General features: G+C 35.5%; 1 protein-coding gene across 4 annotated transcripts in view; it reads left to right on the forward strand.

The window, feature by feature from the left end:
- The window catches only part of LOC126970983 (protein DEK), a 36,320-nt gene extending 20,200 nt beyond the window's left edge, over window positions 1–16,120 (forward strand). For all 4 annotated transcript variants that reach the window (XM_050817148.1, XM_050817149.1, XM_050817150.1 and 1 more), the window contains exons 9-17: window positions 3,863–4,018; window positions 5,096–5,184; window positions 6,415–6,588; window positions 7,341–7,454; window positions 8,365–8,482; window positions 9,599–9,771; window positions 10,267–10,419; window positions 11,310–11,472; window positions 13,185–16,120. In XM_050817148.1, the coding sequence (XP_050673105.1) occupies window positions 3,863–4,018; window positions 5,096–5,184; window positions 6,415–6,588; window positions 7,341–7,454; window positions 8,365–8,482; window positions 9,599–9,771; window positions 10,267–10,419; window positions 11,310–11,318 (986 nt within the window). In that variant the 3' untranslated portion in view covers window positions 11,319–11,472; window positions 13,185–16,120. The remainder of the gene's footprint in view (window positions 1–3,862; window positions 4,019–5,095; window positions 5,185–6,414; window positions 6,589–7,340; window positions 7,455–8,364; window positions 8,483–9,598; window positions 9,772–10,266; window positions 10,420–11,309; window positions 11,473–13,184) is intronic.
- Window positions 16,121–16,122: the final 2 nt, after the last annotated feature.

Raw genomic sequence — 16,122 nt, forward strand, 5'->3', positions numbered from 1 at the left:
TTTTGCACAACACATAAAAAATATTAATAGTATTTAAATCGGAAAATTATGATTGCCGATGGTAGGAAATACCTCTGTTGAACATATATTTATCGCGGCTATGATTTTTTTAGTCAAAAATGACATAATAAGGCATAGTTGTATTTTTTTTAAAGATAATTATGCTTTACTTGACATCAAATGACTGGTTTCACTTGAGCCTCGAGCCACTTGAGATATTTGTACACAATAGTGGTGACAGGGTAACGCCCAGATGCCCCTTGCACTAGTTTTTTCTGTTCAGTGGATTGCACTTATAAAATCTTATAAACTGTACAGTTTATTTACGGGACAATTCACGATTTTGTCGTTGACTCATTATTTTCAATTTGAACAAAACACAAGTCGTGCGGGCGATTCTTGCTGCGAGATATACGAAGCTAAGACCGATAAGCAGCGAGATCTGTCGCGAGTCGATGCAGACATGTTCAGTGAGATTGAAGCGCTTGACAAACTGTCGCGACAGCACTTGCAACGGGGTTTATACTTACAAGCTGGTGTCGGACATTTCTCGCGGACCTATTTTGCAGGTGGAAATGCGGCTTTATTCTCGTACCAAAACGAGAATAGGATCGAAGGAACCTTAGATCAAAAAGTTAAATTTCGTATAAGACATAAGGTATTTATTGTTTCAAAATTGATTCCTTTAGAATTCTCTTTGAGGTCATTTCTAACGCTACCACCGCTTCGGAAACAAATGACGCTCTGAGAGAGTAGAAACGGCGCAAGAAACTCTTTATTATTTATTTAATTTAGAGAGGTGATATTACTAAATGTATTAGTAACAATATTTCTTATGAACTACGTTAGTGTTATTAGTGAAATAGGTTTATAAACCTAGAGCTAACTGTATCCAGTGTTTCTTGAAGGAACAGTCAGCTCTGGCAGCAATCATCTTGCTCAGCTATATCAGGATGCTGTTACTGCTACCACGTAGACGCTGCAACATGAAAACCGCTTTTTTGCGCATTATGGCATGGAAACCGTCCAAAGATGCCTAGCAAACATTCCAGAAGTGTTACAACGCCACGGGAGCCCCAACAGCCTCCCAAACGCATTATTGTATGTGACACGTAGAACGCTATAAGCTCTGCGCGAATATGACCACCCACAAGTTGCTTTAACATTATTTGAGGAGTGTCTACCCAAAAAGTTATATCTACATGTTAAGTAAAATTTCAGGAAACAATAGAATAGTGAAATAAAGAACCAAGCTATAAATTTAATCGTTTTTTTTCTCTATGTTTGAAGGAGGGAACTAAGTTACCCGTAGTACAATTTTTTACCCTCTACACACAGAATTTTAAGACATAAAAGTATCTTGTATTTATTGTCTTATGGTCAGACACCTAATAAAATGTAACCTTATGGTTGGACTCAATTGTAAATATAACCTTATGATTGGACTCATTTGTAAATATAACTTTATAAATGGACTCATTTGTAAATATAGCTTTATGATTGGACTGTATGGTTATGTATATAAAAACTAAAAGTTAAAAAAAAAAAAACAAATTAAAATAAATTTCTCTTATCAAACGAAATTTACTTAAACATATTATAAACTATGCCTAATTACTACTAAGTTGGTTACTTAATAAATCCTTCTAAATTATTTTAATAGGTACAATGTATTCTTCTACAAATGAAAAAAAAGCGAATCTGTGCAGGCAGCATACTTAAATCTACACCCTCAATTGACCTATATCTTGTTCCAAACACTGACAAGATTCATTATCGACATCCCTATGTTCACAATTTTCATTAACTTCTCTGACATTGCTTCTGCTATCATTGATTACACGATTATACCATTCTAATTCTGGTACAGTCATCCAATCATCACCAAACTGTTTAGTTAAAAGATTAGAGACATCTTTTTTTTTATTAGAATTAAGTATAGAATCACCGACATTTAGTTTTTCTAGTGCGGTAGAATGTCTTTTAGCTTTCTTACACAATGACAAAAAGTTTTCATTACTCTCAAACCTATAGTGTTCATAAGGTTTTATTTTACAATCAAGAGTTCTACCCTGAGAACTCTTATTTTTTTTTAATTGTATGCGTTTAAGAGACTGTAAACCAGTTAGTTTTTTATAATAACTATCTAAACCTTTGACATCATAGAGGAACCAGTTTTCTCCCAGGATCATGTGCTTTCCATGTTTTGCAAATATTTTATAGTATTCTTCTTTGTTTATGATAATGGGTATTTGTCTAATTTCTTTTTCCAACCTTCCAAAGACCCTATCAGCTGGAAGAAAACTGTGTCCCCTAACTGGAAAAACAATGACAATATCCTTTATGTTGTTATTACTATTCATGAGCCAGTACATTAAAAGATGAATTAAATGACTATTTTTGTTCTGGCCCCCACAGCCATCACAAAATAATCTGAGTGTTCTTACATGGTCAGGTATGTCTAGCTCAATCAGAAATGAGTACAAGGCAGAACAGATCTCAACAGCCCCTCTACGAGACTGCAACTCAATCCAAGAGTAAAAGATTGGGTTTTTTGCCTGTACATCAACTACACAAAAGTTATACAAACTTATCTGTCGAGAGTAGAAAGCGTCCTGTATTGGTGTTTTAGGTAGTACTTGAACTTTTTATAGATCAAAACAAAATGATAGGCTGTTTTCTTCATATTTATTCATAAGCTCATAGAAACAATTAGCACGCAATTTGTGGACTCTATTTTCAGTCATTAGGAGTGCCTTTTTGTGAGTATTTGTTTCATTTTTTATTTTGTTAGACCATAGAATGCAGGTGCTGCAAACAGTTGCTGGTTGCTTGAACTGTATATTAAATTCATTATAAAATATGGAGTTGAACATAGTGCGAGACACTTTCAAGTCTAGATCTACAGAATCATTACAGCTCACTGGACAGATAAATTCTTCTACTTTTATGCCTGCTATAATGACATTGTTGATGAATTTGCGGATATTTTCCTTTTTAGTTTGACTTTTATAGGATAATCTATCACCTTTTATCTTTAGGGATATTTCCATTGAAAACGGTGATGATCAAATTCTGTAATCTTTTTTGTCCAGTTGAGAAGAGTTGAGAGATTCGTAAATATTAATACATTGCAATGCGGCCGCCCGGCTATAGATAGAAATTACGCGCCGAAAAGAAGAAAGTATCATTCATTCATAGACAAAATAATGCACTCTTGTCAATTTTCACAGTTTATGAATTTGTAAGTAAATTAAAGGCTTTTTGGTCAAAATTTAAATCTTGCAAAAAAGTTACAGCGTTTTGGTTAGTCGTACTGTCTTTAAGTCACATTTTATATAATAAAGAAAGCGTTTTGGACAATTTTATTTAGTCGGGATTGTACTTTTTAATGTACTGACCCAGAATCAAGAAAAAAAAATCATATTTCTATTTTTGTAGATATAACCTTTTGCGTGAACATTCCTCATTTGTACTTCGTGCGAACCAGCGGGCGAGCATATTACTTCTCATTCTATAAAAAAAAAAAATCGATCGAATTGAGAATCTCCTCCTTTTTGAAGTCGGTTAAATGATCAACTTTTATTTTTGGATTGGATTTATAACAAACATCTAGATTTTTACATTCTAAGACTGAGATCGACAGAGCGTACTTAGACTTTGCTGAGACGTTACTTACGTAAAACTTAGCTGACTGTAAGCTTAGCGTCCTAATCTTTGATTTCGTTTTTATATTCATTTGACACCTGAAGTTATGTTGAGCTTAAGCTGAGAGCGCGCTCTAAGCGCTGTCAGTGAGTCCGCGTATTATTATACGCGCTGTTTTTAATAAAGTGTATAATAATGACGGTGTGTGCGGCAGGCTCCCCGTCGGAGCTGGCCAGCCGGCTCGTGGGCTTCCTGCAGCAGCCCGCGGCCAACTCGCCGCACGCCCGCGGACACGCGCGCGCGGCCCCCGCCGCACACACGGCGGGCGGCCGGCCGCGACGGTCGGCCGCCGTCAAGATACACAACAGAGGTACCGACACCACTGACGTATCGTCATAACATCTTGCATGTACGTTGCGGCTCCATCTACAGCACAGGTTCTCAACGTGGGCGTTTGAGACTTTCGGGGGGGGGGGCTATAATATAATACTATAATATCTTGCGTTAAAATATAATCGTGGCAATAGCTGTTTTAAATTCACGACAGATGGTAAGTAAACTTAAGATGGGGGGCTCTAGAAAAAAACATATTCTCAAAGCGGGCGGTGAGCAAAATAAGGTTGAGAAACTATGATCTACAGGATCTACTTCACAGTTGACAACCTGCTCGACCCCAATATTTGCATATTTTGTTGCCAGGGAAATACCTGTCAGTGGAGTTGAACTCTTCGTTCTACTTTGATTATCAATGTATTAGGTATATTCACCCGGACATACTTTAAAGTCAGAGACATGAAAAAAAAAAGCAAACACGCTGACACACAGGATATTGAAATCAAAATAGACTGATGGTAAAATTAATGATTTCATTAGATATAAATAGTTATACTGATCTATATAATAACACTAATAATATAATAACACGCCACAAGTTGTCCTCCACAGTACGGTTTTCAAGAACCTTTATTCCACGTACTACAATACTGTGGAAGGAACTTCCTTGTGCGGTGTTTCCGGGACGATACGACATGGATATCTTCAAAAAAAGCGCGTACACCTTCCTTAAAGGCCGGCAACGCTCTTGTGATTCCTCTGGCGTTACAAGAGAATGTGGGCGGCGGTGATCACTTAACACCAGGTAACCCGTCCGCTCGTTTGTCCTCCTATTTGATAAAAAAAAACATTTTAAATGAAATTTTACAGTACAGTGCCGCTCAGGCTTATTGAAAAACCCAAAAATTCTCAGCAGCACTACAACTGCACTCGCGTCACCTTAAGAAATTTTTTCCAACAATTTCACGAGCTCCGACACCCTTCAGACTGAAACACAATAATGTTCACACCCACACACACGTGGTACCCGAAATCTAACCGGCATCCTGTGCGAAGAAGCCTCCCTCTAGAAAAACTATTTTATATAACTTCAAACTGTTTTAAATATTCACAGGCTACTCTGACGAGGAATATGAATCAGACTCGGAGACTAAAGTGAAAGGCCCCAAACTGCCAAAGGGCGAAGGCTCAGAAGATTCCGATGTAAGTTGTTCATTAAATTGTTCTGTTGATGTTTTATCTAACTCATTATTGAGTTAGATTTATAATGTACCGGGACATCATCAAACATATTAGGGAATATCCATAAATTACGTTACACGTTAAGGTGCGGGAAGAGGGTCAACCAAGTGTGACAAGTGGTACTAAATTTTATGACATTCCATTTTCTCAAAATATAAAATTTTATATCTAAGTATACAACACTCAATTTAAACTATTATACTTGTAAATATAATATATCTTGTATAATGACATTCTATACACATATAACGACAAATCATTCTCATTTTGATAGCGGAACGGTAAAAGTGTGCTTAAAAACAATATAAGCACACTTTTCTGCTTAGTCGTGTGACAACTGTTACTCTCCACATCAGGTTCTTAATACAACATACGTAATCTGAAAAAAATGTTTTACATTATTTTAGGCCAAAAAAATCATGAAATTTGTGTTGACATTCAATTCGACATGTGTTTCGCTTCCACATGAGGCATCCTCAGGAGATTTGTGATGATTAGTTTATGGATGACCATATCAAGCTGGTAATCAAACCAAAACATAGCAGGGGATTTTGTGTTACTGGCCTACCAACAAACATGACTGAGTCTTGTTTGTTGAGTGGTGAACGGTAGGTACTATTGAATAAACAGGTTACCGGTATTGTTGTAAGAGTTGGTAGGAATGTATACTTATTAAATTTCAAAAGAGCAATGATATACATACTTACTGTTCACAAATCGTAAAGACATGTGGATTGCATATTACGGCCATTATTGGCAACTATGTATATTATTTCTAAACGTGTTTTTTTTTTTTTGATGAAACACCTGCTTATTAACAGAGATAATTATTTTTAATTTATTTATTCGGAAATGCCTCCCAAATACAATTTATTAAATTATGTACTGAGAATTAAACAATTATAATAAAATAGGTTAGCCGTAGGGGAGAGTTTAAGCCATAATTACTGTGGTGGAATTTAATGTGCATGGGGGATATAGTGTTAAGCCGACAATTGAAGGCAAGCACATGCAAACCAATTTGTGATAACAGCGAAGGACACTCCATATTATCATAGCTTAAAAGTTTATGTAAACATATGGAATGCGCACTGCTGAACTCAGGGTAAATATATGACAGATCTTCCTGGCTGGGGCTGACCTAGAAAAATTTTGTTAAACAACACTCGCTAAAAGTCCATTTCATTTCAGGGCTCTTTCAACCCTAGCGGCTCTGAAGCGGACTCTGACTTCGATCCGGAAGGAGGTGAAGGAGTGGCTGGTGTCGCGCGGAAGCGGAAGTCCAGCGGAGGAGGCCGCCGTCGCTCTGCGGGTCGCCCGGCCAAGAAAGGAAAGAAGGGGAAGGGGAAGAAAGCCAGCGTCAAGGTGACTGAAATTATATTCCTGTATAATATATGCGACAATGAAACGACAATGAACGACAACGATTAATGGTAATGGGTACGACATGGGCGCGCAAAAAGCGAAATCACCTTCTTTAAAGGCCGGCAACGCTCCTGTGATGCTTTTGGTGTTGCAAGATAATGTGGACGGCGGTGATCACTTTACACCACACGTTTGCCCTCCTCTTCCATAAAAAAAGAAATGAAAATAAACACATAATTAACTCAAATACATGTAAATTATGTGATTGTTACTTATGTAAAAAAATGTGACTGTAACAGAAATAGCTGATACAAAACGATCATTGGTTGTGATGATTATGTATTTTTAAATTATTATAATTGAGTGTTATTTAATTTAAAACTTCATAACTAAGCCAACAAAAATTCAATAAGTATTGATTTACCTTACACTGCAGTTCTTTTTTATTTACCGACTTAAAGGAGGACCTTCTCAATTTGACTGTATTTTTTGTGTTTGTTACCTTAACTTTCGACTGGGTGAACTGATTTTGATATTTTTTATTTATTTGAAAACTGGTGCTTCCCGTATGTCCCATTTTCTACGATAATTGTATAATAACTTCATTATATTAATTATTACGGAATTATTTTTTACTTTTTAGTGCATATTATATTGTTTTTGACGTCGTTTGTTTATCGATAATACCCTTTTTTATCTGTAAATTGACGTGAGTCTAGGGGTGGCTAATTATTAAGTCCATTGTTTAACAGCCCAGCAGAGGACGCGGGCGTAGGGCCAAGTCCGACAGCGAGGAGGAGAGTGAAAAATCAGAGAGCGAGAGTGACGCAGGGGGAGAGTCTGGTAGCGAGGGGGCCGAGTCTGATGTATGTGTGACTTGCAAACTAAATAATATATGTGACTTGCTGCATCCAATATACGATAATTTATATATATATATATATAGTTCAGTTAGTTTATTCTATATTACTTTTTATGAGATATTAGATATTATTTAAATATGACTCATATATTGAATGCAGCACGTGACAGACTAATTTATTATGTATATTACAGCCATTATTGTACAATACTCTATTAGATTGAAAAGATTGGCCCTTGAGTTTCTTGGGTGTTCTTCCAACGAGCTTTACTTTTTCCGAACGAAATATAATATTTAGATTCATTAATTTAAAATAAATATTTGTAGTGATAATTTAAAAGCGCTTAGTTTAAGCATAATTTAATAAAGTTTGTTTGACTTTGACTTTTGTCTGCGTCAATCACTGATTCACTTTTAAAGAATATGTTTTCTTTATGACAAACCTCGTCAAAACTAGATAAATCAGATTGCAACTATAATGGGATGAGGGTAAATAAATTACACACGGAAACAGTGTTGGGCTAGTATTTTCTTTGATTCATCATCTCTAAATTAAAACCCACAACTACACATACCAAAAAGAACTACATACAAGAAGACACTGTCAGTAAATATTGCCATCTACATGTCTACAGCAAATACCACCTCCGAGGCAACAAATGGGGTTAACTTCATAATAACAACCATGACAAGTACTATATCGACTCCTGGCAACCGTAGTCCCCCTTAAAACGTGCTCTGATAAGGATACGAAACGTGGGGTTAGCTTACATAACAAAAATGTAACTATTTCACAAAAAGTAATGAAAAAACAGTTACAATTCAAGCGTTTTAATATTTTCTTAAGTGATTTGTTTAAGTGTAGGGTTAATAAAACGCATTTCCAATGTAGTGTTTCTACGTATTTATCGCAGGAGCCGAAATCGAAGCGGGGACGTCCCTCGGCCACGGCCGTAGCTAAGGGTCGCAAGCCCGTCGCCAAGGCTCCCGTCAAGGCCACACCGGTGAAGCGGAAACCACCATCTCCCCCGGGTAACTATCACTTGTAATGTCGGTGCTCTTTGTCACACAATCACTCAATGGGGACACAACTTATAATGAAAAACTAATTAGAATACGCCTTAGTTACATATTGAAATAAATAATTATTATGGACATAATACAAACACCATAAAATGTGTTGTATTTATTTATTAAAGTGTAACAAGGAATCCTTGTTGTCTTGAAATGGGGCAGGGGACGCAAGGAAATTTTGCCTTGCGATTTATGAATATTAATTAATAATTACTATACGAACGCACTTAATAAGTAAGTAATATAAATTATTAATGATTTGCTATAGTCGTAGGATACTTTTATTAAAGAGACAAATTTAAAGATATAAGCATTTTGACGGTTGCTTCTCAATACATTTTTGATAATGTTCTGTATGTTCATAAGCACAATGAGGAATTTTCTAGAAACTGTGACATTCATAATGTTAACACGAGGAACAAATAAACTTGTTATGCCTACTACTCGGTTGGGTCGAGTTAGTAAGTCTTTTGTTGGGCGATGTATATGCTTCTACAATATGATCCCAGAAAATGTACAAAACAAATGTGTTACGAAATTTAAAAGAATTGTTATAAAACGTTTGTGTCGGAAAGGTACCATAAACGATTTTCTTAATGACACCACGGACTGGGAATAAAGTGAACACCCTCAGGCTCTTTAATTATAAATGTTTATTGTACGATATCACATTTTAATCCATATTTTTATATTAAAAAAAAGCGCGCTGAGTTACTTCCGCCCATTCTTCTCAGGTCTGAGGCAGTCTCTTTTAAATGGGTGGTAATTTTTGACGTTCAATAAGTGATTTTGAATCCAAATATTTGAATTTGAAAGTATTTTATTAAAACGGCTTCACTCACGGAGCGCACCCTGCGAGCACAAATTCACAGTATAAGACGGGTAGTTATCGCGAACCCATTATCTCAGCCTGATGAAGGACCTCCGAATCGTCCGAAACTATTCACTACCAACTCCGACAAATCGTGAGTAAAACCTTTTAAATTAAATACAGTCCTGTTTTATTTAGTAATTTTTATATTATAACGAATTTGCATCTGATCAAATATCTAATGCAGCTTGTTTTATTGACAGCCAAGAAGAAGGCTGCCAAGCCAGGTCGTCCGGCAAAGAAGGGCAAGAAGGCTTCCTCCGAGGAGTCCGGAGAGGGAAGCGAGGAGGAGGAGGAGGCGGTGGGGAGTGACGAGGAGGAGAGCGGGGAGGAGTCCGACACACCCGCCGATAAGAAGGCCAGGAGACCGCCCACGGTGAGTGAGGGAAGCTATTGAAGCTATTGTCAAACAGACAGCGAAGCGTTTTTATTTTTTTATGTATAGTACCGTTGGAATCAAGTCACATATAAAAGCGAAAGCAAACCGATTACGTGGCGAACCGACAGGCGTGACACGCCCAGGACTAACCAAAGGCGAGCGCGTGGAGCGAGATAGTTGTATTAGCTTTCTTTGTATGCACGACAGTTGTCCCGCAACGCTTCGCTTTCCTGAGTCTACCTTGTAGTTTGATGACTCCACTTCGGTTCGCATTATCCATGCTTACAGTTCGGTTTGGTTCGTATTTATGACATACCTTAAGGGTACGGCACTTGCAAGCGCCAGGTTCGCCGATAGTATAGATAGTAGTCCAAACCCTGTTTTTCTGTTAATTTGCGTTTGCTAACCCGGATAATTTTGTTGTGTGCCTCATAAGTTGTGAGACATACTACAACTATGGTATAGTGACGATATTGTAATGTTTGCGCCCAGGACGAAGAGATCAAGAAGTATGTGAAGCAGATTCTTGAGGGTGCCAACCTGGAGCAGATCACAATGAAGACAGTGTGCAAGCAGGTGTACAGCCACTACCCAGACTTCGATCTCGCGCACAAGAAGGACTTCATCAAGGCGACGGTCAAGTCGGTCAGTAGAGATTGTTAGCAATTAGGTTTAAAGATTTCTCATTAAAAACATTATAAAATAAATACAGTAATATACAATTTCTTATGATATCCCTCACTTCTAGGTTTAATTATATTAAATTTGTAAGCAAAATTTATGAACGATGTGGGATTCAAACCCGCCATCTCTCCGGTTCCGTCCTAGCGCTCTTCCACTGAGCCAACCGTTCTAGAGACTTATCGTTCGTATATCGCTGTATATCTTGTTCAACTCGCAAGTTGTAGCTCGAACGATACGTCACTCGAACGGTTGGCTCATTGAAAGAGCGCTCGTTCATAAATTTTGGTTACAAATTTAATTTAAAATCAGTAATAATTTATTCGCTGTTTGTTACGTATTTATTAGGTTGTAGGACATACATATCTATTTAAAATATTCTTCTTCACACAATATGTATTTAGATTTAAATAAGTTACACAACTCAATCTCTTTAAGAGATGAAGGTAGACTGTGAAAAAGATGTGCAATTTCTACTAGAGTGCAGTTTATAGACAGAAAGCCAATTCAAGGGCATCAATAAAATATCATGGGAATAACATACAACTTTGAAATGAGCTAAATTACCAGCAAAATACATAATTTTCAATAAAAAAATCTACTATTTTAGATTATTTCCTTTTAATTTTTTAATAAGTGTTTGTCTAACCCTAGATTTCAATAAATTTATTCACTTATTCACAATTTAAAAATAAATTGACACAGTTGCAATAAAAAATAAATGTAAATTCCAAATAATTCCTTGTATATCATGTGCGAATTTGTGTTTATTTTATTGTTTTTATTTTATTGACTGCTTTATTGTTATTAAGTGTTGTTATCTGTTATTAAACTATGATTTCTTTTTGTTGCAGTGTATTTAAGATGTTAAGAGTTAAGGTCGAAGATTAGTCTACGTAGAATAACTATATAGCTTATAAAGGACATATTATTATAATAATAATATATTATGAGAATATAATTTTTTAATTATACACGAAAACAAATGGAATGGATATACGCCCGTTTTTATTTAAGGTAGATTTGTTTTGCTCTTCTCTTTGTTTTGCATGTTATTTTTTATGGCATTCTCACTTTTGCGCTAAACTAACAATTTTAAAGGTCTATTTGTTAGTAGTGGGTTCGCAGATGTCATTGATGACGTTTCGTAAGCTTATTACTAATAAATGTCAAGCTTTGTTATATTTTTATAATAAGGGATGACAATGAGAGATGTGATGCTCCATAGAAATCTAAATAAGAAGGTAATAGAAATACTATTTGGTCATGTCGCCTATCCGACAGTTGACCCGCAATGTTTTGCGTAGTGATAATATATATATACAGGATATAATCTATAGTTCATGGTATCACACAACAAGGATGTCACTTCGAACATCTGCTTTGAACAAAAAATTGTACTTGCTAAGAAATAAATGTAATTAAATTAAAAGATTGTTTTATAACTTTATTAGGTTAATTAACAGTTTTCTTTAGTATCAGTAGGTACTAAGCTAAAATAACATTTAAAAGAAGGAAATTAAAACCTTTCTACTAATGTCATACAAAATGTATGGGACTGTTTTATATCAAAATATTGGATACATCTTGATTGATTTTTAAAAAGTTATTGATGTCATTTTATTGATTAGTTAATGTACTTTAATTATCATTTTAAAGTTTTTTTGATATCTGTAATAGTTACGGATTAATCGCCTGCTCACATTTGACAATTACACCCAGTAGGCTGTATATATATATATATATATATATTTCATTGCAGCCCTCCGGATATTGAGGGACTTGTGCATTATTTGTGTTAAGTTTAACATGCTCCGTTCAGAATAATCCTTAATGAACTAGTGTTCATTAAGTCACCTGTGAGGTGGCATGTTTAACCTATTGTCACTTGTAATAATTTCATTTAGATTTCTATAGATATGCCCTGCCCATTAAAAATATTCTACTAAGAATTCTTAAGACACCATAAATTCTGAGCGGTAAATCCTAGCATGCTTCACCATCTGGTCAAAATCTGACTGTGGAATGTACCATTGACAAAATTTATTCATGACTCACTTTGCTGATGATTCTTTTAAAATCATATAAACAGGTTTATATGCACGAAAAGGATTGTATGACAACCAGTGGACTGTCAGTGTCTTATAAAATGATAACAATTACTTAGGAAATGTTGGTTCAAGCGAATTTAAACCAACTTGTTTTTTATGACTATAGGAAAATGACGTTAAAGTGGGTCATTATTTAGTTTTGTCAATTATACTTACTTATCAATTAGTGCAGTCAATCTACTTCATTTATTCTCTGTGCATCACCTACCCACCACAACATTTTCTTATCAATAACTGCCTCTTATCGTTACTTAACTTTTTTGTTTTTCACATCCACAAAATATCCACTATTGAACAGACTACATGAAGACATTTCCAGGTCATAATAATATGAGTATGGGGTACACTTTAAAAAACCAGCTCCAAAGACCTTTAGATTTAAGTAATAGTTGTTTTTAGTGTTCCCTTTGGGGATTAAGGCTGGTCACACACGGTCGTCAGTATATAGAAATTCATAATCTGTAAAAATCAGAATGTGTGTGGAGCATACTGCTATTGTATGGTATTCCGGGCTTTCTGAAGAGATAATAATATGATTGCAGAGAGCCATTGTGTGAGGCCAAACTTGATGTGAATGTGTATGAATGAATTTATTATTAATATGTTTGTATGTTGCAGCTCATATCATCGTGAGCGGCGCAACTCGGTCGCAGCTCTAGACTAAGATAGTGTAAAGGACCGCACCGACAGCAGGCGACACCACACGGACTTGCTACACTCCGACTGTTATACAGACAGATTGACAGACATTATGAGATAGTCGATTTAATTCGAGGACACTTCACTTCGCTGTGAACATTGGCAACAAAATTTAAAATATTGCCCTACATTTAATGTTAAATACATACAAGAGTGGTGGGTTATATTATACAAAAGACCAGGAATCGCTGGTTGAGCCTCATGTGTCTGTATGAAGTTCTTAAGTTTTAATACTGGCACCACTTTAAAACAGCTAATATCATCATCGCTAAGCAAATCTCACAAAGCACAAAAAGAGTTAGAAGATCAACAGATTTTGTTGTGACACAAACTTCTAATAATCCGATGATGATACAAACACCAATAGATATGAAAGAAGTAAATAAAATATATACAATTTAAAATTATATTGCATAGCCTGCAGTGCTAAGCTTATTATATTAAGCTGTATAATAGTTTTATTTCTGTTCATGTTATGAAATGATAAAGAAAAGTGTTACTCGAGATATGATCAAATGGAATAAAATTTCAGTCAGTTTCTAACTTTCGGAGTGTAGCAGTTATGAATTAGATGGCGCGGCGTGTTTTTTGTAATATTATTTAGTAGTCGTGAAGCCGGTTTAGTGTTAAGCGATATAGATGTAAGGTATGTTTAGTGTAACTTGTTTTATTTTGTATTTTCTTTGTTATTGAGCTGTGATGGCCCTGATGTTGTGACCTTCGCACACGAGACCTTCTCTTACATGACGTTCGGCGATTATTTGAGGGTAGATTAAAAATTATTTATCTTGAAAAAATGACTAGCTTCGTGTATTAACAATGTTGTATATCTGATTTAAAATCATACTTTCTCAATTTGTATATACCCTCGCTATCCATCCTTGACCTTGAGAATCCTTGCACGATGGTATCTTGATTATTTTAAAAAATACGAATCTGTTCACTGTGGCCGCGGTAACTAATGGGGTCGTGAAATATATTTAGAAACCCAGTATGTTCGCTTGTAATAGACACTGTTGTCAATAACTGATCATTACCGTTTAAATTGCACATTCACCTAAATTCTACACCATAAAGATATTCGTAACTTACAGGCCTACGTTATTCTGATATTGGCTAAATTGTGATGGCCCTTCCGCAAATCAACAACATAAAGAATAGAATTGACAATCATCGAAAACTAAACAAATTGATTTAAACTGAAAATGTTGAGTCTATGTATGCAATATAATAAAAATATACAAATAAAAGTATCCGAAATAAGTATTGCTAAGTTCAATATAATATTTGTTATTGTGGGGACCATCCGGATTGTTTGCTGTCTTTTCAGCACGTTTAGGACCGTAGAATTAGAGTATTAATAGAAAAGGGTTCATAGCATTTTGTTAATTTGATGACTAAAATCCTCCGACGCTCCTGGCACACAGTTCATAAAATGTCTTCTATGTCGACAATAACATGGCGCTACATGGTCTTTACATCTAGAACTGATCTTGTAAGGCGAGCGATGACCATTTTGTGAGTGCGTGCCATAAGCTTTGGTGATTAGTATATAGATATATCGGATGTCACAAAATCGCGGCCAATCACACGCTATTATCTCTCATAAGTACATTTATTTTATCGGAAAGCATTGTACAAATATTGGTTCGGCCCGCACAGGTCAGATCTAAATTAATACACCCGAGTCGCCTGTGTATATTACTGATAAATTTCGTATTGTTAATTGATTTTGATACTTACGGTGTGGAATGTAAGATTATTTTTCTATAACTATATCCTACGCAGTCTTAGTGTAGCGGGATACTATTCGTGTAAAATTCGTATGTAAGCGTAACGTAAGTATGTGTAAATATTACACGGAACTTTTGGGTAAACGTAAAGTGGGTGAAGTTGACCCTAGCTCTATGTTTTGTATTCAAGAGGTCTTTAAGCGAGAGCAATAGCGTTGCTTCAAGATACTCCATAACTTGTAGCCTGACGTCAAATACATGTTATAATAGGCATCTGTTAGAGGTGATATGGTTCAATAAAATCCTTTAAAAGTATTTATATGCTTTGCGATATGGCTTAAAATTGAAAAGCAAACTTTTGACATACAGAGATCGGACAGATAGTCAGAAGCGGGATCATTTATAAAAAAAATATTTTTAAATACTCTGATACGCTCTTTATCGCGAATTAGAAATTTATACATAATATTCCATTCCTGGCTCTTAGTATAAGGCCGAAAAAATACAACTCTTAGATTTTTTTGAAGTAGAAGATTTTGAAATTACCCGCAGAACTATGTTTCGACTTAGGAGACACCTTCAGTGAACATGTGGATGACGTAACATTCTATATTACACTTAGGTGCTTTCTTGTTTTCACGCACGTGGCATGTTTGTTGCTGTCCGTCACTTCTAGAAGTAACGTTGGGCCGTGTCCTGACGTCGAAAAAGTGATTCTCGCTACTTAGTCTTGGGTTCAAATATTAATTTCTAACTACCCTCAATATTATATGATAACGAACATGATGAAATTTTATTAAATATACATTAATTTTTAGTATTTGAAGTCGTACTTTGTAGTACTGTATATTTTCTAATGTTTCTATGTTACCTTTTGTGTATTATTGAAACTGGAATGTGTTGATGTTTTTTCGAATTTTATTAATTTCCTCGGGACACGGCCCAACTATATCAATAGTATAGTTTTAATCAACATTAAATGTGTATTTGTGAATTATACCGTATTTTGGTTGATATTACTTTGTATTGGTGTACATGGCTGATTGTAGTGACACGGATTGAGATGAGTGATTCGTTCCCTTTTACAATTGGAGTTATAGATAATAAAGCAAATAAAAATAATC

This window comes from Leptidea sinapis, chromosome 22, assembly GCF_905404315.1.
Source record: "Leptidea sinapis chromosome 22, ilLepSina1.1, whole genome shotgun sequence".
In the NCBI taxonomy this organism is placed as follows: domain Eukaryota; kingdom Metazoa; phylum Arthropoda; class Insecta; order Lepidoptera; family Pieridae; genus Leptidea; species Leptidea sinapis.